Below are 23,340 nucleotides of genomic sequence, written 5' to 3' on the forward strand. Positions count from 1 at the left end.
TCTTAATAGGACATTCCTGTTAATAGGATAGTCTGAATAATGGGATCAGTTAACATTTATGGAACACTTAGGAAGCCAAATGAATTGCGTTAAGGGTGTGCCACCCCTGATCTTAGGAGAGAGGCTACACCCCACTAACCTTCCCAACCATCTCCTGGGCTGCCAAAACTGCCTCCCTCAGAACAAAAGCCCTTCCCGGGTTCACTTAACAAACGGGTGAGTTCCCAATATGTGCCTCAGCAAGAGCGCTTCCAGCGGTGTAGACGGGGAGGAACGACTGGAAGAGGTCAAGAGAGTTGGAGAACCCGTGAGGCCGGGAAACGCCTTCTCCAGCAGTTTGCCTAAAAAGGGCAAGAGAAACGTGACGGTAGTTGGAAGGAGGTGTGCGGTGATGTTTTGTGTTTCTGTCGTCGGCAGGGATGCCAGCACACGTGTCGGCTGTTAGGGATGGACCCGGAGCGAGGAAGAAGGCAGACCATGCCGGAGAGAGGGCATCATTGCAGGAGACTAGACCAAACGGCTGAGGCGGGCGCGGGAGGAGCTTGGGAGGAGCTGGCCTTAAATACGAGGATAATTCGGTCTCCCAGGTCACAAGATTATCAAGATACGATAAGAGGTTAAAGAGAAAAAGTAAACTCCCCCCGGACGGGGCGCTAAAGGATGCAAAGCAACTCACACTCCAAGCAGCACTTCTCCCGTGAGGACGAACTCTGCACATGCGTAGTGCGCGCGCGCCGCGTCGGCCTGAGGCGCTCTCGCGAGAAGAGCTTTGCAGGCCCGGAAAAATGGCGCCTCCCAGCCCCCGAGAGCCCAAGGCCCAGCCGGCCACCAGCGCGGCCAAACCCGACGGGGAGATGGTGCTGCCGGGCTTCCCGGACGCGGACAGCTTTGTGAAGGTATGTTTGCTGCGCCTCTGGGGCATCGAGAGCCGCCCGCGGTCGGCCAGAAGCAAGCCCGGGTCCAGTCAGCGGCCGCTCCGCCGGCCGCACGCGCGGCGCTGCGGGCCCCGGGCGGGGATCCGGGGGTCGCCGTCCGAGCCGCGCACAGTCTTTCCCTTCCCGTCCCGGGCCGTGATCGCACGCAGACCCTAAGGGACGCCCCGCTTCCCAGGCCCTCGTTCTCACCTGTGAGCCCATGCAGCCTCGGGTGTGGAAAGCCGTCCAGCGTCGTGGGAAGGGCTTCCTTGTCACCCTGATGTCCCCAAGCCCTGGCGACTTCGCCCCCGCCCGGGCCTGAGCCACCTCACCAACTGTCCGGAGGGGCTAGGCTGCTTGGCGCCACATGGGCATCTCCCGCGGCCAGGACGCTCCTCCGTCCCTGTTCTGCGGTGCGGTCCTACATAACCCCAGACCCTGGGTTTAATATCACCGGTAACAGCTGCCACCGACTCAGCCCCCTCTGTGTGCCTCGGAGCATTTATCACCGCCTCGAGGAACACAGAGAGGGTCCATCTAAGTTGTTTGCGTAATGCTTTTAAAATACGAACAAACAAAATGAGGTTTAAACGCCTCGTGCATAACTCTTGCAAAACCACAAAACTAAAAAGATGTGTAAGTTAGCACTGTGTATTCCCCCAGACTCCACTCAGCGGCCTGGATCATCGTTAGCAGGTGTCGTTCTTCATTCATTCATTTGTTTGGCTCGGATAGTTTCTGGACCGCTAGCCATGGTCCCGATTGTGGGTCCTTCACGCTCACCAGCTACCATGTGTCCTGCCGCTTTTCTCCCCACCTCCCAAAAAAATATTCCTTACTCAAGCCACAGTGGTGTCACTTGGCCTTCACATGACCAGCCATCATTTCTTTAAGACAGCCACTTCAGATTTTTTCTCATTAACACACAACAGTTAAAATAAAGAACTGCTTGGTACTAATTGGAACAGAAACAGTCCAGTTGTGGGCAGTGGTGGTTATAATGTGGCCAGCCGAAGGATCTAGAGTATTCTTATGTTCTAGATGCTTGCCTAAATGGAAACATGGAAGTAAATTTCTATAGAAAACTCATGGACCTGAATTTGAAAAGTGATAATAATAGCATTTTGGTGCCTGCCAAGCACTACCTTCTGTGATTTTATTAGCTCACTTAATCCTCACAACTCTGTGAGGTTGGCACTTTCATTATGCCTGTTTTTCAGAGGGGGAAACTAAGGTCCAGATAAATTAAATAACTTACCCAGGATCACAGCTAATAGGGAGCAGAGCCAAGATTCAAACCGGGGCCATTTGTTTTTTCAGTGTTTATTTATTTACTTTCTTTAACATTTTTATTTATCATTGAGAGAGAGAGACAACGTGAGCAGGGGAGGGGCAGAGAGAGAGAGGGAGACACAGAATCCAAAGCAGGCTCCAGGCTCTGAGCTGTCAGCACAGAGCCCGATGCGGGGCTTGAACCCACGAACCAGGAGATCATGACCTGATCCGTAGTCGGGCGCCCACCCAGGAGCCCCTAATGTTTATTTTTGAGAGAGTGAGAGCACAGGGGAGGGCAGAGAGAAGGAAACAGAGGATCTGAAGCGGGCTCTGCGCTGACAGTAGAGAGCTCGACTCAGGGCTGAACTCCTGAACCATGAGATCATGACTTCATCTAAAGTCAGACACTTAACCGACTGATCTATCTAGGTGTCCCCAAACTCAAGCCATTTTGAGTATTAGTCTCATATGTATTTATTCTTTCTCTCCCACTCTCCCAAGAATGTAAGCTCTAAAACTTGGTTCCTGAGGTAAAATCAGGTTCCTCAGTGACCGAGGTAAAAATCAACACTAAATGAATATTTGTTGCACGTGTGAAGAGGCATCATCTAGCACAGTGTATCGTATATAGTAGAGCTTGAGAAAAGTGAGCTGCTGATAAATGGGGATCCATGTTTAAAACATGCTTGTTTTAGGGGTGCCTGGGTGGCTCTGTGGGTTGAGCGTCCAACTTCACCTTGGGCCATGATCTCAGTTCATGGGTTCAAGCCCCACGTCAGTCTGTGTGCTGATCGTGCAGAGCCTGGAGCCTGCTTTGCATTCTGTGTCTCCCTCTCTCTCTGTCCCTCCCCAACTCATATTCTGTCTCTCGCATGCATGCACACGTGCTCTCTCTGAAAATAAATGAATAAACTTTAAAAATTGCTTTTTTTGGGGCGCCTGGGTGGCTCAGTCAGTTAAGCATCCGACTTCGGCTCAGGTCATGATCTCACGGTTCATGGGTTCGAGCCCCACATTTGGCTCTGTGCTGACAGCTCAGAGCCTGGAGCCTGTTTCCAGATTCTGTGTTTCCTTCTCTTTCTGCCCCTCCTCCACTTGCAGTCTGCCTCTCTCTGTCTCTCTGTCTCTCTGTCTCTCTCCCTCCCCCCCTCAAAAATAAATGGACATTAAAATAATTTTTTTAAATGCTTTTTTTTCTGGTTTTTGACAGTTTGCTCTTGGCTCAGTGGTGGCAGTCACCAAGGCATCCGGGGGCCTACCACAGTTTGGCGATGAGTATGATTTCTACCGGAGTTTTCCTGGCTTCCAGGCATTTTGTGAAACACAGGGAGACAGGTTGCTTCAATGGTGAGTCCTGTATTATTAGGGTGAAAATAATGAATATAAAGAAGAAGACAGTTTTTCCTAAGATTAGTTTTCTCTTAATCATATTTTTCTGTGCTATCAAGACCTATAAAATATAAAAATGAGACAGTGGGGGTACCTGGGGCACTCTTGATCTTGGGGTTGTGAGTTCCAGCCCCACGTTGGATGTAGACATTACTTTAAAAGAATAAAATAAAGTCTTTGGGGTACCTGGGGGGTTCAGTCTGTTAAGTGTCTGACTCTTTGTGTAGGCTCAGGGCATGATCTCACGGTTCACAAGATTGAGCATCATTTTGGGTTCCACACTAACAGCACAGAGCCTGCTTGGGATTCTCTCTCTCCCTGCCCCTCCCCTGCTCATGCACTCTCTCTCAAATAAATAAGTAAACTTAAAGAAAAAATAAAAAAAATAGGGGCTCCTAGGTGGCTCAGTCAGTTGGGTGTCTGACTTCAGCTCAGGTCATGATCTCACAGTTTGTGAGTTCAGGCCCCATGTCGGGCTCTGTGCTGACAGCTCACAACCTGGAGCCTGCTTCAGATTTTGTGTCTCCCTCTCTCTCTTCTCCTACCCTGCTTATGCTCTGTCTCTCTCTCAAAAATAAATGAATAAACATTAAAAAAAAAATTTTTTTAGGGGCACTTGGGTGGCTCAGTTAAGCATCTGACTCTTGGTTTCGGCTCAAGTCATGATCTTACAACTCATGAGTTCAAGCCCCACATCCGGCTCTTAAATTTTTTTAATGAAATTTTTAAAAAATTTTAATGATAAAAAATTAAAAATAAAATATATTTTAAAAGAGATAGTGGATTTTTTCATTTTATTTATTTTTTTATTATTTTGTTTAAAGTTTATGTATTTTGAGAAAGAATGTGTGCACATGTAGGGGAGGGACATATAGGGAAAGAGAGAATTTTGAGCAGGCTCCACACTGCTGTGAGCACAAAGCCTGATGCATCTCTACAAACCCATGATACCATGACCTGAGCCAAAACCAAGTCAGAGGCTTACCTGACTGAGCCACCCAGGGGCCCCAATTTTATTTATTTTAGAGAGAGAGGAAGCAGGGGGGAAGGGGGGGAGAAGGGCAGAGGGCGAGAGAGAGGCGGAAGAGAATCTTAAGCAGACTCCGTGCTCAGCGTGGAGCCTGATGCAGGGCTTAATCCCACGAACCTGGAATCATGACCTGAGCTGAAATCAAGAGTTGGATACTCAACTGCCTAAGCCACCCAGGAGCCCCCAGACCATGGATTTTGATTAGGGAAATGTTACTGGGTAAAGTTTGAGTTTAACTTTTAAAAAACATAGTCTTGCACTATAGGTGAATCTTTTTGAATAATGCGGGACGTGAAAGCCTAGAGCCAAGATTCTTGCACGCAGCTTTGCAGGGCCACGAGGATCAGCTTTGTAATAGGAGCACGAGGACAGCCGGTCCACAAACAGTGATTTTGTTCAGCTGTCACGTGAGAGAGATAGAGACCCTATTTTAGATCTCATGATAAAGCAGTGAATGCAGAGAGTATTACTTACCTAGGATGATACATTCTGTAGAATGTAAAGGAAGCTTTGAGGTAACTTCTTCCATCCCTTCAGTTGACAGATGAGGGAAGCGAGCCTTAGCGAGAGCTGGGCAGTTGCCCGCGGCCATACAACTTTGCTATCGGGTGCAGATATTATGAGTTTGCTCAAAAAGTGTCGGGAACCGTCCAGGCCAAGCCTTTCAAGCTTTCTCCTAGACTGGGAACAAGCGAATAAAGGGACAGAAACTAAGCGTGGTTTTCCTGTCCTTCCAAGCATGAGTCGGGTCATGCAGTACCACGGCTGTCGGAGCAACATTAAGGACCGAAGTAAAGTGACAGAGTTGGAGGACAAGTTTGATTTGCTAGTTGATACCAATGATGTCATTCTGGAAAGAGTGGTGAGTGTCTCCCCTTACTCTGAAAGGGGGCTCCTGGCTGGTTTGGTCTCAGGGTCATGAGTTTAACCCCCCCTTGGGCATAGAGGTTACTTAAAAATGAAATCTTTTTTTTTTTTTTAAAGAAAATTAACAAGTGAAATGAACAAATGAAGAGCTTTTGTATTATTAAAGTATGAAAAGAAACCCCAGCATCTGAGGAAACAAAAAGGAAATTTAGCACTTCTTTTTTTTTTTTTTTTTTTAATGTTAGTTATATTGAAGAGTGGTGGGGGAGGGAGAATCCCAAGCAGGCTCCATGGTCAGCACAAAACACAGTGCAGGGCTCGGTCTCACGACCATGAGATCATGACCTGAGCCGAAATCAAGAGTCAGATGTCAGATGCTTAACTAACCTAGCCACCCAGGTGCCTCAGAAATTTAGCATTTCTTGTTCCAACAACATTCCCTTCCTGACAGTTGGCCTTTCTTCCCCAAAGATAACACAGTCATCTTCAAATATATTACTGCAACCTGTCACTGCCTAGTGGAGGCCTGTTACAAATCTATGTTCCAGGTTTGCAAGTCCGATTTGGATTGCAGGAGAAGAGGCTTCTGGGTACAGAATCTAAGTAAAAATAAGTCCTTTTTTTTTTTTTTTTTTTTTTTACCGTTATCCACAATCTGCTAAGTCAGCCCAGAGCCCGAAGTAGGGGTGGACCTCCCAAACCACGAGTTTCATGACCTGAGCCAAAACCTGAGAGGCAGACGCCTGACCAACTGAGCCAGCCAGGCGCCCCTGAATATATTTCTTAAGAATGTCGAGTCATTAACGCGTTAATCCTGCAAGGAAGATACTGAACCGTTGTCTCTTGTCCTAGGGTATTTTACTGGATGAAGCGTCGGGTGTGAATAAGAACCAACAGCCAGTCCTCCCTGCAGGGTTACAGGTCCCCAAAACAATAGTGTCCAGCTGGAACCGCAAGGTGAGGGCGGCCTTACAGAGGGACTAGTGCTTCCAATGTCCCCTTTACTACAGGGCCTCTGCCCGTGGGAGTCCGCATTTCTGTTCTGATTCACTGGACACAGAACTGGCCACGGCCCGACGTGTTCTCGTGAACAGGCACAACCGAATCCCCTCGTCTCTACTTTGCGCCCCGCAACCTAATACACAGCATACATTCTCACGTGAATGCTCTTGGAAGGCAGAGATGGGAATTTATAGTTCTAATTCATGAGTCGCCGCATTATAAGCTGTTTGTGTTTGTTGTCACAGGCAGGAGAATATAGCAAAAAAACAAAATCTGAAACATTCCGGTTGCTTCATGCCAAAAACATCGCCCGGCCTCAGCTTAAATTCCGAGAAAGGATCGACAACTCCAACACACCGTTTCTTCCTAAGATCTTCATCAAGCCCAACGCTCAGAAACCCCTCCCTCAGGGTAGGTCACGCAGACCGGCCTAAAGAAAGGGGGCAGAGCCTCCCCCCCTCCCTGCCAGGTAGCCCCTCCATAGCTAGACAAGATGCGAATATGTTCACCCCTTTTGTGGTGACGTTTTTGTTTTTGTTTCTTAATGTTTATTTTTGAGAAAGAGAGAGCGAGCAAGAGACAGAGAGAGAGTGGGGAGGGGCAAAGAGAGGGAGACACAGAATCTGAAGCAGGCTCCAGGCTCCGTGCTGTCAGCACAGAGCCCCACTCAGGGCTCGAACTCACAAACTGTGAGATCATGACCTGAGCTAATAAAGCCAGACACTTAACCGAGTCCCCCAGGCACCCCTGGGATGACGTTTTTGTCATTTCTTGGGTCTCCAGCACTCTCTAAAGAAAGGAGGGAACGCCCACAGGATCGTCCGGAGGACTTGGATGTCCCCCCCGCCCTGGCCGACTTCCTCCATCAGCAGAGAACGCAGCAGGTGGAGCAGGACATGTAAGTGTTTGCTGCCAGGACTTTCCTACCACGAGTGCTTCTTACCTTCACGCCGCGTTCTCGCTCGGCTTCACTCTCACAGAATACATCCGGGAAACACAGAGTCTGGGGCAGGGTGGTCGTCATCACTGACCTCTCAGTGGACCTGAGCGGTCAGACCTCCTGTTGGTGCTCACAGAGGGCCCGCACAGGCCGCATCTCGGGTGACCCTCACCGGTCCTCAGAGGTGGCGCTCCCTCTCACCCCCACTGGGAGACGCTGACTGCCCACACCGCCGGAGCCTGGAACCGCATGGCACCCCGCCCACCCCCGTTTTCTGGAACCCGTCCTCTCTGCCATTCTGCCTTTCCTACCGGGTGGGGACTCAAACCATGAGGTCGGGGCCGCTAATAAAGTCAGTGGGGAAGTGGCATCTTTCACTGGCTGCGTAAACATCTTCAAAAAACTGCATAGGGGAGTCTGAGCAGCTCAGTCGGTTAAGCATCTGCCTGTTGATTTTGGCTCAGGTCATGATCTCCCAGTTTGCGGGTTCAAGCCCTGCACTGCACTGACAGCACGGAGCCTGCTTTGGATTCTGTCTCTCAAAATAGTAAACTTTTAAAAATTAATTAATTTTGGGGGGTGCCTGGGTGGCTCAGTCGGTTAAGCCTCCGACTTCGGCTCAGGTCGGATCTCACGTTCGTGAGTTTAAGCCCCGCGTCAGGCTCTATGCTGACAGCTAGCTCAGAGCCTGGAGACTGCTTCAGATTCTGTGTCTCTTTCTCTCTCTGTCCCTTCCCCCCTCATGCTCTGTCTCTCTCTGTATCAAAAATAAATAAAACATTAAAAAATTTTTTTAAAAATAAAAATTAATTAATTTTTTAAAATAATAAACTGCTTAAAATAGACAAAGGAACCTCACCTTCCATATGAAAGGGAAAGGTGGGAAGGACTTGGCTAGTGTTGGCCTTTTCCACACATATCACAGCAGTCCTTTAGCCCCAGCCCGGCACCAGGAGGCCACGGCCAGGTGCGCAAGACGTAAAGGTGGTGACTCACGGCGCTGCCCTCCAGGAACTCACAGATTCAGGACTTTTATGCAAGTAGATGATAGAGGAACAAAAAAAAATAGAGCCTTTGGCATATGACCAATTGAGATATCTGCCCCATTCTCTCTCTTCCCACAGGTTGGTTTTTTCCAAACCACAAGGAATCTTACATTGCACATTATTGTATCATCCACAATGCCAACCATACAGTGTTTTGAAATAGAGTTCAACTCTTTATAAATGAGATTTTTTTTAAGTTTATCTATTTTGAGATGCAGAGAGAGAATGCAAACAGGGGAAAAGGGGGAGAGAGAGAGAGAGAGAGAGAAAGAGAGAGAGAGAATCCCAAATAGACTCCATGCTATCAGCGCATGTGGGACTTGAACCCATGAACCTTGAGGTCATGACCAAAGCCGAAATTAAGTTGGACTGAGGTATTCAGGTGCCCCATAAGTGGGTAGGTTTTTAACTAATCACATTAAAAGGGTGAAGCAGTATGACATGATTTTTGTTGATTCCCTTGAATTCTCAGTGAAATAATTGTGCTTTTTATAGAGAGAAAATATTTTCACAGTGTTCCCTGCTCCCTTGTATTTACAAATTGGATTAAAGCCGTTGCTTCTTGAATCGCAGAACTCCTCCAAAGGACGTTTCTTGTCTTGTTTTATTCAGGTTCGCACATCCTTACCAGTATGAACTGGATCACTTCAGTCCACCAGATTCAGTCCTTCAAAAGCCACAACCCCAGGTTAGCATCCAAACTGAATCTACGGATGATACCCAAGTAGCCCAGGGAAAAATCCAATCGCTGCAGTTTTGGTCTTTTAAAGTAGAAGGTTGCAGTTTTGGGTCATTTCTTGAATTCTTTAATTCATTTTGTGTTTTAGCGAAGGATGATTCGTAATGTTCCTCTCTCTTCCCACCTGCGCTCCAGTTATATAGGCCTGTGGGAGAGACACCCTGCCATTTTGTGTCCTCCCTGGACAAGCTGGTGGCGCTCAACGAGAAGCTCTTGACCTGTCAGGAGTTTGCGGTCGACTTAGAGGTAAGCTGTGAAGGGCCTTGAGTGAAATTTCACATTCTCCATGAGTTCACCTCCTTGCGTATAAAATGAATACCAACGGATCTGGCGTTTTGGCAGAAACCAGTCAGCCCTGTAACTTCTGTAGCTTCCCTCCTCAAGTCCGGAGAGGAAAGCCCAGCGAAAGCATTTTCCCTGTCCTCCCCTCTCTCGGGCCTTAGCACCACTCCTACAGGAGCTTCCTGGGGCTGACCTGCCTGATGCAGATCTCCACCCGGACCGAGGACTTCATCGTTGACACCCTGGAGCTCCGAAGCGACATGTACATTCTCAACGAGAGCTTCACAGACCCCGCCATCGTGAAGGTCAGCCAGCCTTTCCTGGCCGTCGTGCTTTCCATTTTACTATTTCGTTGTTTCTACATAGACCTGCTGAGGTGGAGAGAAATAATTGTAATTTCCTGCACTCGAGTGCCACACGCTAAACTGCTTTTGTTTCTAAGCCCCAATTAGAACAGCCCAAGATACAGCTCGTTACCACCCAGAGCAGCGGTCCATCATGTTAATGACTCCTGCAGCGAGCCCGCAGGGCGGGAGCCCACGGACTTAATGACTGTCCTTGAAGCTGTAGGAGAGCTGCTTTCTCAGAGTCCCTGGCTGTTAGCCGCTTCAGCCTTGAGGCGTGTGCAGTTGGGAGTGTAGGAGGCTGTTGATCCAAGTTAAAAGAAGCCTTTAAAGCTGAACCCATCTTAATCTGCCTTCTGGCGTCAAATCCCCATGTTCCGAACCCCTGGAGGCAGAGTTTGTTGGGGGGGTGGGGCCCAGTGGCCGTGTGCACATCGTACCGCATGACTCTGGGGTTCTGTTTTCAGGTCTTCCACGGTGCGGATTCAGACATAGAATGGCTGCAGAAAGACTTCGGGTTGTATGTAGTGAACATGTTCGATACCCATCAGGCCGCTCGCCTCCTCAACCTGGGCAGGCACTCCCTGGATCACCTGCTGAAACTCTACTGCGGTGTGGAATCCAACAAACAGTACCAGCTGGCCGACTGGAGAATACGGTCAGTCGGTGCTTGACGAGGAAGTGCGGATGGCAGCACGAAACGGGGTGCCCACTAGCGTTTCATCCCCTCGGACCTTGGTTCAGACCGGGACGTTAGCTGAACCTTGAGTTCAAGGTCGCTGGTCTTTCCTTCATGTGTTTCCAGCACAGCTGGAAATTTCAGGGTGACCACGTGGAGTGTATGTAGGGCTGTCATAGGAATAGGGGTCCGAAGAGGTGTGCCATGTCCGTGTCTGTGCCCCTGCCAGTCTCTCATTTGAAACTCAGATCTCTGTAGTGTGTGTGTGTGGTGAATTCCCAGAGCCCTGAGAGAACTCTAGGGTACGTAGGTGATCACACCTTACAATGAGTGCTGACTAGAGTGTAGGATTTCGGTGGAGTCCTGCCCCACTTCCTGGAGTTGGGGCTCAGCACGGTCACCGTCAGGTGCTTGCTTACTGACGCTGCAGCTGTTGTATGAACAGTTTCTAAAGCAGATCTGCTAAGGCCCAAATTGAAGATGAAAGTGGACAAAGCCTGAAAGCCACGACCTGTTGTTTAGCCCTTACCATGCGCCAGGTGCTGAGCTCTGGCCTCCAGGGATGTTGTGCTGGGGTCCCCTCAGTGCCTTCCTGCATTTCCCAGGGGAGGAAAGTGAGCCCAGAGAGCATGAGTGAGTTGTCCAAGGACAGGTGTTGAGAGCTAAGATTCAGACTTGGGGATGGCAGGGTCTCTGTTTGCAACCATGTTGTTACCCTGCTCCCGTTTCTCCCCAGCTGTGGAAATAGGGGCTCGTCCTATTAAGAGGTAGGGAATCTCACTGGAGTATTGGCTGTGAGGCCAAAAGTAGCCAGTCTTTTTTTTTTTTTTTTTTTACATTTTATTTATTTTTGAGAGAGAGAGAGACAACATGAGCAAGGGAGGGTCTGAGAGAGAGGGAGACACAGAATCTGAAGACAGGCCCCAGGCTCTGAGCTAGCAGTCAGCACAGAGCCTGATGCGGGGCACGAACCCACAAACTGCGACATCATGAACTGAGCCGAAGCCAGACGCTCAACCAGCTGAGCCACCCAGGCGCTCCGAAAGGAGCCAAAGTCTTGCCCCCACAGAGCAGACAGCTTACCTTGCTGCACCCAGGGTGGTTGGGGACCAGCAAAAGCATGTCCTCTGTTGCAATTCTAGACCTCTGCCCGAGGAAATGCTCAACTACGCCCGAGATGACACCCATTACCTGCTTTACATTTACGATAAGATGAGGCTGGAGCTGTGGGAGCGGGGCAACGAGCAGCCCGTGCAGCTGCAGGCCGTGTGGCACCGGAGCAGAGACATCTGCCTCAAGGTACAGCGGCGCGGGCCACAGCCAAGCCGCAGCGTCTCTGGCCGGGGCCTCAAGCTCTGCTTTGTTCTCGACCTGGAGGGAAAGAAAGAGCCGAGCGTCATCAAGGGCCCGGGGCACAGTTCTGATTCCTGTTGATCCTTAATGTTCTCTGATAACGTTGCAGAAATTCATCAAACCTATCTTCACGGATGAATCCTACCTCGAGCTGTACAGGAAGCAGAAGAAGCATCTCAACACACAGCAGCTGACCGCCTTTCAGCTGCTGTTTGCCTGGAGGGATAAAACCGCGCGCAGGGAAGATGAAAGTTACGGGTAAGGGCTTAGACGTTCTTTCAGATCTGCTCCTGGAGAGGCCGAGCGGCGCGGGTAACCAGGAAATAATGGGCCTTTTTCTTTTCGCCGTGAACGTGTGTTACATCCCACCCCCCACCCCCTCCCCGCCTGGTAGCCTGTAATGGGGCTCGCTGGCTGGATTAAACGTGCTCCCCCTGTGTGTTTTGTTCCAGATACGTCCTGCCAAACCACATGATGCTAAAGATAGCCGAAGAGCTGCCCAAGTGAGTCTGAGAACTGATAAATATTTTGACTTTGTCAATAGAGAAATTTTATCCTTCAGAATCAGCCTCCCTGATAGGTATTACCTCAGCGCTGTTGACTCCGAGAAAACGGGTGCCCTAAGGAAGTTCAGGAGTCCAAGGAATTCAGAATTTCTGCCCTTGGACTGCCCCGCACGGACTAGAACTTCTCAACTGCAACCGTTTTCGGTGGTTACACCTCAGATCTGATCCAGTGCCAAGTCTGAGCCTTCAGGCACCCACCTTGAAGGGAGGGAAGTGTCTCGGATGCTCTCCTCTGTAATTTGTTCCAAACCGTGGAGTCTCAGGATTTTGAATGCTTTGTGATGTTAACTGAAGTATTTGCAGAGAAGCCACGTGCATGGTCTTCGGTTGACCCCGTTGCTGTGCCCCTCTCCAGCTCTCGCTGTTAGCTGGGGGCTGGGCTGCGAGAGGCACCTCCGCTGAGTGCGCAGCGAAGAGCGCACAGGCAGCCGACCCAGACTGCCCCCCGCTGGGGGTGCGGCTCCCTGGTCCTGCCCTCAGCTGCAGCTCTCGGGCTTCCCTGCTCACCAGGCTCGTCTGGAAGCCTCGGAGGCTGGGTCCCAGAGTGACGCACTGAGTATGTCCTTTCTTGTCTTCAGGGAACCTCAGGGCATCATAGCTTGCTGCAACCCTGTACCACCCCTCGTACGGCAGCAGATCAACGAGATGCATCTCTTAGTCCAGCAGGCTCGGGAGATGCCCCTGCTGAAGGTAAAGAGGCTTGGCTGCCGGAGGGCCCCAGCTCAGCAGGCCTGCTCTCTGTTGGCGCCTGTGGGCTTCTGCATGCGTGATCTGGCCTCCATTCTAAAAGGAAACCTGAGGAGGGGGGCCCGGGTGGCTCAGTCGGTGAAGCGTCCGACTCTGGCTCAGGTCATGAGCTTGTGGTCTGGGAGTTCAAGCCCCACATCAGGCTCTGTGCCAACAGCTCGGAGCCTGGAGCCTGCTTCAGATTCTGTGTCTCCCTCTCTCTCTACCCCTCCCCCACTCATACTTTGCCTCTCTCTCTCTCAAAAATAAATAAAAATTTTTTAAAAATTGTTCTTAAACCCCAAGAAAATAATAGGGGCGAGGAAAAATAGTAGACATGTCTTCTTTATGAGAGCAAAGTGCTAAACCTCATCCTTGTTATTTTATGATCCCATCTTCAATAATCCAGCAGCAAGTAATGTCTAATGACTAGGCCAGTTAGTGCTGTTGGGAGGCGGTTAAACCTGGTGGAATAAAATGGATTGGGGGTCACGGCACCTGGCTGGCTCAGTCAGAGGGGTGTGCGACTCTTGATCTCAGGGTCGTGAGTTCGAGCGCCACACTGGGTGTAGAGATTACTTAAATAAATAAAACTTTTAAAAAATGGATTGAGGGTCTCAGTCCAGGGAGCATGTTTTGGAAGCCTGGCAGGGGTCCAAGATGTGAAGTGCTCATGCCTTGTGAGTTTGGCGGTCCCAGAAATGGAAGGAACGGGAACCCGAAGTACCATCAGAAGAAAGGTCGATGGGGCTTGGTAACAGACGATGAAAGTTCCCGTCATTTTCTTTGAGCGCCGCGTGAAGTGCCCGGCGTGTTCTCTGACTGGCAAGCGGATTTGGGGACAGAGGCAGTGGAGCCTCGGACAGCTCCAAATATAAAGTCCAGGTGGCTGGGAAGGTGGGACGGCCTTGGATAGACATGGGGAATTAGGAAGAGCTAATTCTGTGAAGGAGGTGCTAAGTTGTAGACAAACTCGGGCGAAGGCAGGCTAGCCACCAGAAGGCCGGTTACCTGCATCCCCAGGTGTGACGCTTGGGTGCGGGCCCAGGGGTGGGTGTGTGTGCGCCCGCGCGCCCGTGTCCGTGCCCCAGCCTGTTCAGATAGATTTGTGTGTCTTGATTTGTATTTTGGGGGGACAGTTTTTAATTGTGTTGCCCTGGCAGTACGCTTGGTGTATGGTAAATCGTATTTGTAGTTTTTTTGGAAGATTACTGATCCAGAAAGACTTAAGATCACTTCCTTTAGGGGCTAAAGAAGACACATTTCGGTCTTCATGCTAGTTTCCTTGGTTAGCCCTACAGCTTGGCCAGGTAAAGAGAAGCCCTGTCCTAGAGAAGAATCTCTGTCAGGCTCTGGCGCATCTTCTGCGTCGTCCCTGGTCCTGATAAAGGTTTTCTTTCTCTCATTCAGTGGACAATTACTGGGTGCCAGGTGACTATGTTGCCAGGCGCTGGGAGGGCTGAAGGACCAAAGAAACCTCTGGGCTCGTGAAGGAGTCTCGTGAAGGGAGCAGCCTGTGCGGGGGAACCGCGTGCGGGCACCCCGTTGGCGCACCTTTCCTCAGATCCTTTTTGTTTTTCCTCCTCAGTCTGAGGTGGCGACCAGCGTGAAGAAGAGCAGCCCGCTGCCCGGTCCCGAGGTGGGTGCCGCCTCCGTCCTCGCTCTCCCGGGGGAGCCCCCAGCCAGAGCCGGGGCAGCATAAGCCTCCCTGCCAGAGGCAGCCCCCGGCACAGTGGTGAAAAGCCACCGCACGCCTGCAAGGCTTTCCTGAGGCCGGTGGTTTCTTTCTGATGCAGAGATTGGAGAATGTTCTCTTTGGACCCCATGACTGCTCCCACGCCCCTTCAGATGGTTACCCTGTCATCGCAAGCAACGGTAACGTAGGGGCCTCCGGAATGTCCTGGAAACTGCCTTGCATGCCACCCACTAGGCTTTGACCTTCCTGACTTGCGTCCCTGTAGGGCCTGTGCCTGCGCAGAAACAGGCAAGCCTCTTCCCCGACCAAAGAGAAGATGAGGCAGCGCCAGACCCCAAATGCCTTATCGCTACTGCCATCATCACGTTATTTAGCGTGAGTAGTAGGAAATGCTGGTGAGGTGATGTCGACCCACAGGGAATTACTGGGTTTATCAACAGGCTGTCTGCCTGGAGTGTTGCATCCACTTTTGACACTAATGCCTACGGGGGAGGAGGGCGTGGGCCACAAGGATCCATAAGCAGGGCCTTCCCGACAGCCACAGCACAGGCGCCCTGAGCCTGGGAAGCGGCCGGGGAGCACTCTCGTGAGTGTAGCGCGCCGGTCAGTCCTCCCCGGCCCGTTCCAGCGCCAGCGCCGTCTGCGTGTGCTCGGGACGGAAAAGAGGAGGCTTAGAGACACAGTTCTCTACGCTGTGGCTGGTCAGACAACGTGAGGGGCGGGATATGAGGGCACTCGGAAGCGGGTAGGCATTTGTTTCCCACCCTAGAGAGGGGCTGAGTCGTGGTAGGTCGTGACCCCATCCAGTCTGGGACCAAGTGTGGCCACCCTGGGCCAGGCCGTGTTCCCGGAATACGCACTGGGTTGTGACAGAGCCCATCCTCCCCAGCAGGTGTCTCCTTCCCGCCAGGGCTTGAACTTCAGGCTCCTAGCAAAGGGAGGACAAGGGCGTGCGGTTGTTGGTCAAGACGGGTGGATACCAAAATGACCAGGATGGAGGGAAAATACATAGATGAAACTCTGAACACTGCCAACAGAGGTGGTTGAAGGAAAAAAATCACAATTCCTGGAAAGAGAAGCAAGCATCCAATCCGTTTGGATAAAGAAGAGGCTCAAGCTCAGCAAGTGGTCACGTGAGACGTAGCCGGGTGGTTCCGTAGGTTCTGGAATCTCCCCAGAGTGCGAGGCCACAGCCAGGGAGGCCCAGTGCTGCCTGCGGAACGTAGTGCCTGAGAGTTCACTTTCTTTCTCACTTCATCACACGAACCGAGATCGGGTCTCGCCCAGTGACTCACGAGCAGAGAGGTCTGGGCGCTCTAACTGAGCCGTCAAGGTGAATCAGCAGCTACAAATCAGAGCATGAACTTGGGGCCGCGGGAACACGGAAGCGCTATGCCTCGCCTAACAGAGTCCATGGCACACAGAAGGGGGCCACACACTCTGAACCCGGTGGGAAGCAACCGCCTGATTCCCCACAGAAGTGTCAGATTTTTCGTTTGTAAGCGTCAGGTCACAACTTCAAGTTCTAGAGCCAGATGGACCTATGTTTAAAGTCCTCGTTGTGCCCCTGTTAGCTGTCAGGCTCTGGATGACCTAACCTCTGTGCCTCAGTTTCCTCATCTTTAAAATGAGGAGAATAACATGCCATACCTCACAGTCTGTAAGGAGACAGAGTTCATTAGTTTAATAATTAGATGTTAAATACACCTACTGCATACTGTCCTGGGCTATTACAGTGCCTCATGCATACGAAAGGCCTAAAAAATTATCCACTATTCTTATTACTGTTAGGATTACCCCGTCGCCTGCATCGTATTGCCACAAAATGATGATGGTGACAAGTTGATTGTTCTCTGTCTGTCCCTGCAGGAACCTAGTGCTGAAGAGAGTGGAAAGAGCCCACTGACCGTTGCACAGAAGAAAGCCCAGAACATAATGGAGTCCTTTGAAAATCCATTTAGGATGGTGAGCGACAGCTGTGTGTTTGGTTGAGGGCTGACAGAGCAGGCAGAGGCTTCTGCAGCTGTGGGGCCTTCTGCCCAGAAAGGAAGCCAACAGCCCCGGAAAGAGGGAGCCTCCGGATCCGGCGTGTCCGCTGTCCCTGGTGTCCAGGTTGGGATGGAGTCGGGGTCTTCTCAGATGACACCGGCAAGGATCCCTCGCGCAAGTGCCAGGGAGCCGTGGCTCCGCTGACGCTCTGGACGAGGCCTCCCACGCTGAGACGCACCCCCCCAGAGACCCCCGGCTCCCGGCCGCATTTAACACGACTGTTTCCGTTCCTCCAGTTCCTGCCTTCCCTCGAACGCCGCGCTCACGTTTCTCAGGCAGCAAAGCTTGATCCGTCATCAAAAATCTATGAAGTAAGTGGCCTCATCATCCATTCAAAGAGTGACTTTCTAAGAAAAGGAAACATGTTAATTATCTGAACTAGGTTTTGTCTTAAGCCTATCTTGAACCTCCTGAATGCAGAAAACACTCTTATGTGTATATATTTAAGTATTGTTTCTAGAGAGAGGGGCCAGAACTTTATCCTGACTTTCAGAACCATTTGGGAACCTTTTAAGGAAGAGGCTTTTGGGTGTTTGTTCATCTTCTAATTTTTTTGAGGGGGGGGGGGTTTATTTCTCTTTGAGACAGAGAGATACAGTGCATGAGTGGGGGAGGGGCAGGGAGAGAGAGGGAGACAGAATCCAAAGCAGGCTCCGGGCTCCAAGCTGTCAGCACAGAGCCTGATGCTGGGCTCGAACTCACAAACCTTGAGATTGTGACCTGAGCCGAAGTCGGATGCTCAACTGACTGAGCCACCCAGGCGCCCCTTGGTTTTTAATTAAAGTGTAATTTATATGTCACGGGATCACAGGTGTTAGGCGTACAGCTTGAGGCATTTTTATGTGTGCGTGTTACCTTCAGGCTCTTACAGGCGACAGGTTAGATTTTAAAACACTCTGTCTTCTGTTGTTTGGTCTGATTTTAACAGCCTAATGAGGAGTAGGGAAACACCTTCCCCGGAGCCCCATGAGCTGTTCTGGGGGCCAGGCTGTTAATTGTCTGTTGAAAGCCTTCTTCCTCCCTGCAGGAGGTTCCTGCTCCGATCACATGGGCGCCCTGGCTCCCTCTGCCTCCTGCTCCTTCGTTAGGCAGCAAGGGTCAGGCCCGAGCCCTGACGGGCCTCTGCCCTGTCGCTGGTGGCTAGCCTGCTGCCTTTAGAGATGGGGAGTCAGGTGGATTTTATGCCTTGTCCCCTCCTTCCCCTACCGGTCGTGGCCCATCGGCAACCACACGTCGCTTACCGTGCTTCTGTCTAATGTCAGCGAGATGCTCGTACGGAAGCAAACAGCCCTGAGAAGTCCCGCCTTGAACCCCACCTCCATTTGCTAACCGTGTGTCCTCAGAGGAGTTACTTAGCTTCTCTGAACCTGCTTCCCGTCTCAAAGTGGGGGCACGATAATGCCTTTGTCCCAGGGATGATTAGGAGCGATTGACTGAGACAGAGGACGGGAAAGCGTCGGCTCCGTGTCTGCAGTACGGCTGCCCTTTGTCCTTCTTGATAAGCATTTTATAAATAAAGCCAGCCTGAGACTTTGGTTTTTCGTGTCATCAGATGTGGAACTTACGACTTAGAACGTGTGCCGTTGTTAGGTCAGCGTGTCCGGGATCGCCTCCTTAAAAACAGAAAGCATTCCTAGGAGGCTGAGTTTTGGAGTGTTTTTGTTTTGTTTGTTTTCATTGTAGATCAGCAACCATTGGAAGCTGGCAAGCCGGGTACAGACGCACAGAGAATCTAAAGAAAGTGCCAAGGAGAAGGCAGCGGAGCAAGCAGGTAGCACTCACTTCCTGTAACTCAGCCCGTCGGCGTGTCTAGTACGTCATTCTGTTTGCTCAGCAAAGTGGCCGTACGGCAGCAAACAGAACAGCACAGCTCCTGCCCTGTGGGGCTTGCCTTTTCCTGGGGGACAGCGGACAGCCTCCCTGTGAACGTTTGTCCTTTCAGATGGCTGGAGACACTTCTGCGGGGAGAGGGGTAGGAGGTGCTTGGGGGGTGGGCACAAGGAAGCCATGGCTGCTTTCGTGGGGGGTTTAGGGAAGGCAGCCTAATAAACGTGACACTGAGCCGAGACGGGCTGCTTCTACGGGACGCGTGTTCCGTGCTGGCGGCCCCGGAGGTCCAAGGCCCCGAGGCGGTCACTTGTCGGCTCCGCACAAGGAGAGGCCGGGAAGCCAGCCCGGCTGAGTGTGGGGAGAGCAGGAGGGCCTGTGGTGAGGACACGGACTCCCAGAGGGTTGGGAAGCTGTGGAGGGGTGAGTGGAGCGGTGACCCGCCCTGACCTCCAGGGGCCCCGGAGAGCCCAGTGCAGAGGGCACAAGTGGGAGCCCGGGTAGGACGCAGGGCGGTGACCCAGGTGAGGGGCCGCTGGCTCGGACGGCATGGTAGCAGAGGTGAGAAGTGGCCAGAAGCCGATGTATCTGGTAGTGACGCGGAGAGCATTGGTGACGAGTCGGGGGAGGCATGTGAGAGGAGGAGGGGCACCGTGGATGCCAGAAGGTCTGGTCTGAGTGACTAGAAAGACGAGGGTGGCCAGCACCAGAGTAAGAGCGCAGGGGGAGCTGGTTTGGGTTTGGTTCTGGTCCGTGACGTGCCGTGGGTGAGGTCCGTCTGCAACATCGGGAGACGAGCCTTGTAGGTGGTGGATGCCTGGCCTGGGCTTCGAGAGCAGGCTGTCAGGTAGAGAGTGTGGGGCCAGGCCTGAGCCTCAAGGCAGCCGTCCTCCTGAGACGGGGCGGGGGGCGCCCGGCTGTGGCGGCCCCAGCGGACCGGGCAGCCGGGTGAGGGGGGAGGCTCGGCTGCTGGAGGCGGCAGCTCCACAGACAGTGCTCTCTCTCGCAGCTGCCCGGGACCAGGCCAACGAGGAGTACAAAGCCACGGCGGAGCAGGCTGTGTCCGTCCGACAGCAGGCTGCCGTACGTGCGGGCCCTTCCTTTCCTCTTAGGAGACGAGCTGCCCTGAGTTGTGGTTAGGAGTTCCCTCGAATGGCAGGAGAGCGTGCCCTGTGGTTCCAATTAAGTGCTTGTCTTTCCCGTTCACTGGGGCTCGTCAACGAGTGCCTGCCTCAGTTCCCTCAAAAAAGTTTATATCATAATTCCTCTTAGACGACTTCCTTTGCTGAATTTATGGTCAACAGACCACACCCCCAACTCTAGTAGTGGACAAGGAGCTGGCGCTTCTGGCAGCCAGGCCTGTTGAGCGCCCCACTCTGCCCTAGCATGTGTCTCATTCTGCGCCCCAGAGCCCTCCAGAACGCATAGCCTGCCTTTCATAAATGGCCTGTTGTCACTCTCCGGCGCGGCATTTGTCCCGGGTGGCCCTCGCCCTGCTCACACTCACAGCCCACGCTCCCCAGCTCAGCAGCCGAGCCCCTCATGGGACTGTCCGTCCGTCCGTCCATCACTTCTTCCCTTTGTACGTCCCCACTCTGTGCCTTCTTCCCTTTGTACGTTCCCTCTACAGCTGGAAAATGCCGCCAAGAAGAGAGAGCGAGCGGCAAGTGACCCGAGGACCACAGAACAGAAACAAGAGAAGAAACGACTCAGAACTTCTAAGAAGCCGAAAGACCCAGATCTGCCAGCAAAAGACTTCACCCCGTATGACTACAGCAAGTCCGATTTCAAGGCTTTTGCTGGTGAGGCCGGGACCGGTGCCCGTTAAGGGATGCCTGGCCACCTTCAGGGGAAGCCGTAGAATAAAGAGCGCATGCCCCGGGCGCAGACGAGGCCGGAGAAGGACGGGGACCCGCCCTCCCGAGCTGGCTTTCACTTGCCGGGCCTCTCTGGTAGCCGAGCAAGATGGCAGGCGTGGTAACCGTGCCTCCGTCTTTCCCCTGAGCTTGTGCCCAGAAACACGTGTTCTCAGACACACAGACACAGTAAAGAGTTTCTTGAGGAAACCCGATGGCCCATGAGGCGCTCTGTGGTTCCTTGGCCGCGGAGAGTCCGTCCACGTTGGACGGACTACAGACGGCATTCCTGACTCTGGAGAGCAGCCTCCTTGGCAACACGTCCCTTGGAAGAGGGAGAAGGTAGCCCAGATCGTCACCTCAGAGCCCAATCACCGACCGTGGCATCTCCCCAGCACACAGGGGCCAGAACGGCTTTCCTTGCCGGGAGAGGAGCCAGTGCTCTGCTCCTGAGCTGAGCACAGATCTGTGGGAAAGGAGCCCGGGGTTCAGGCTGTCCTTCAGTCCAAACTCGGGAATGCAGGGCAGCCGTCTGTCCCTCCTCGTAAAGGAGTCAGCAGACTGACAGCCGCACCCTCCCGGAACAGCGGGCGCCAGCCCAGGGGCCTGCCTGAGGGGCGTGCTAACTTCGTTCTCGACCGTGGCGTCTCTTCTCTCACCTTCCAGGAAACAGCAAATCAAAACCTTCCTCCCAGTTTGATCCAAATAAGCAGATCCCATCTGGCAAGGTAAGAAATATATGTGACACCGAAAACTAATAAAATTGTATACATCAACTATATTTTAATTGAAAACTAAAAAACAAAATACAAGATACAACTAATAAAAAAATAAAGAAGAGACGGGGCACCTGGGTGGCTCAACCAGTTAAGCATCCGACTCTTGATCATGATCCCAGGTCATGGGCTCAGGTCGTGATCCCAGGGTGGTGGGATCGAGCTCCGCATCCGGCCTACTTAAGGTTCTCTCCCTCATTATCTCTCATCCTCTTTCTGCCCCTCTCCCCCACTTAATGCACACTCTCTCTAAAATAAAAATGGGGGGGGGCACTTGGGTGGCTCAGTTGGTTGGGCATCCGGCTTTGGCTCAGGTCATGATCTCACAGTCTGTGGATTCGAGCCCCATGTCAGGCTCTGTGCTGACAGCTCCGAGTCTGGAGCCTGCTTCGGATTCTGTGTCCCTCTCTCGCTCTGCCCCTCCCTTGCTGGTGCGTGCTCGCGCGCTCTATCTCTCTCTCTCTCTGTCAAAAATAAATAAAACATTAAAAAGATTTTTTTAATAAAATAAATTTTTTTAAATATTTAATAAAATTTTTAAAAAAGGAAAGAAATCTGCTTGAGAATTTTCCCGTGCTGCTTTTTTTTTTCCCCTCTTTGGCTGCTGGGAAGAGGGCCCAGCTGGGACTCCTCTTTGCATATCTTTGCCCTCACCTCATCCCTTCCCAAGTACGGACAGTACCCATCAGCTCTTCCAGCAAGAAAAAGAACAAGAAAAAAAACAACTTTTTTCTAAAGAGGCTATACAGGCTGCCCTGTGGTTTGCTCCTGTGGGAATCACAGCCGCAGGCCACAGGCCCTCCTTTCGGTGCCCGCACAAACCTGCCTTCGCCCCCGTGGGTGCTGGCCGCAGTCAGAGCCAAGAGCGGCCGACAGTTTGCACGCGGAGGCTGAGGCCCGTGCGAGCCCTCCTGTTCCTTCAGTAGTTCATCCCGACGGCCTTTTCTTCAGAGGCGCCCAGAAGCGTCCAGTCCAGTGGCGAGAAAACCAGTCACACCAGCGGTGCTGGTGTCTTGGGGGGTTGGGGGGGGCTCTGATCTCACGTGTTTCCCGGGTGTCCTGTGGTCAGGTTATCACTCAGCTAAAGTGATTTTTTTTTTATCTTTTCAGAAATGCTCTGCACCCAAAAAACTTAAACAGTTGGTGGGAAACAAAAGCATGTCCTTTACAACCGAAAAGTCAGACAGGTATGTGGCAGAGGCTGGCGTGGCCCCGCAAACCCAGCAGCGGCCCGGAGGTCTCAACCAGGAAGTCTCAGAGCCTCTCGGAGCGTCTCCCTCCCGGTCACTCTAGGAAATCTGAGCCAGGAGGAGGGGAGGGGACTGCCAAACACCATTACTGTGTCCCAGGACTCAGATTGCTTTCACTCACCACCTATCACCACACAGCTGCACAGGTGTCACCTCCGAGCAAATAGGCTTGGAATTTTCCGAGATCAGCCCATTTCTGAGGAATGAGGGGGGAAAAAATCAGTCAGTAAGTAAATGTGGGTTCTCGTTTAGGAATATTTTAGTTAAGAACATGAAACCCTGATGCTCAGGGCAGACCCTGACACCAGAGGACTCGCCCCTGGGGTGTGGCCTGGTGAGGGAATCTGCCTTTAGATCTGAGCCAGCACAGCCACCCTCGTTGGGCCCCAGGGCACTGCCCCAGCCCACACTCGTCTGCAGGGTGTGGGGGTGCACTGCTGCCAAGCTCCGTTCTCCAGGACGCACCCCGCCCCCGCGCCCAACAAACCAGGCTCCCCAAGCTGTGCATTAAGGTTTGCAACGTTTTGTGAGCAGTTGAGAGCAGCTCTCCAGCCAAACTGGAAGAAGTAACTCTTGTTTTCATGTTGTTTCTGCAGAGGTTTCAGGCACAGCTGGCCAAAGAGATAGTGCTGGAAGAGACCCCTGGAATTCCCCAGTCGACCGGAAGCACCAAATGGTGGTGCTGGTTTTGTACAGACTCATTTTTAAGCCATTAAAAATAATTTTTACTGGAA

The 23,340-nt window shown here is 52.0% G+C and overlaps 1 protein-coding gene across 1 annotated transcript; it reads left to right on the forward strand.

The window, feature by feature from the left end:
• The first annotated feature begins 762 nt into the window (after window positions 1-762).
• Window positions 763-23,340, forward strand: EXOSC10 (exosome component 10). The gene is made up of 25 exons (XM_029948131.1): window positions 763-896; window positions 3,400-3,536; window positions 5,347-5,470; window positions 6,328-6,432; window positions 6,723-6,888; window positions 7,261-7,375; window positions 9,076-9,151; window positions 9,338-9,448; window positions 9,646-9,789; window positions 10,296-10,486; window positions 11,650-11,806; window positions 11,970-12,118; window positions 12,313-12,363; window positions 13,005-13,116; window positions 14,741-14,791; window positions 14,949-15,027; window positions 15,114-15,223; window positions 16,718-16,813; window positions 17,134-17,208; window positions 18,581-18,668; window positions 19,734-19,807; window positions 20,355-20,526; window positions 21,247-21,308; window positions 22,467-22,543; window positions 23,203-23,340. The coding sequence occupies exons 1-25, from the start codon at window positions 786-788 to the stop codon at window positions 23,231-23,233; spliced, it is 2,664 nt and encodes an 887-aa protein (XP_029803991.1). The 5' UTR covers window positions 763-785; the 3' UTR covers window positions 23,234-23,340.

Source organism: Suricata suricatta, chromosome 8, assembly GCF_006229205.1.
Source record: "Suricata suricatta isolate VVHF042 chromosome 8, meerkat_22Aug2017_6uvM2_HiC, whole genome shotgun sequence".
NCBI classification, from domain to species: domain Eukaryota; kingdom Metazoa; phylum Chordata; class Mammalia; order Carnivora; family Herpestidae; genus Suricata; species Suricata suricatta.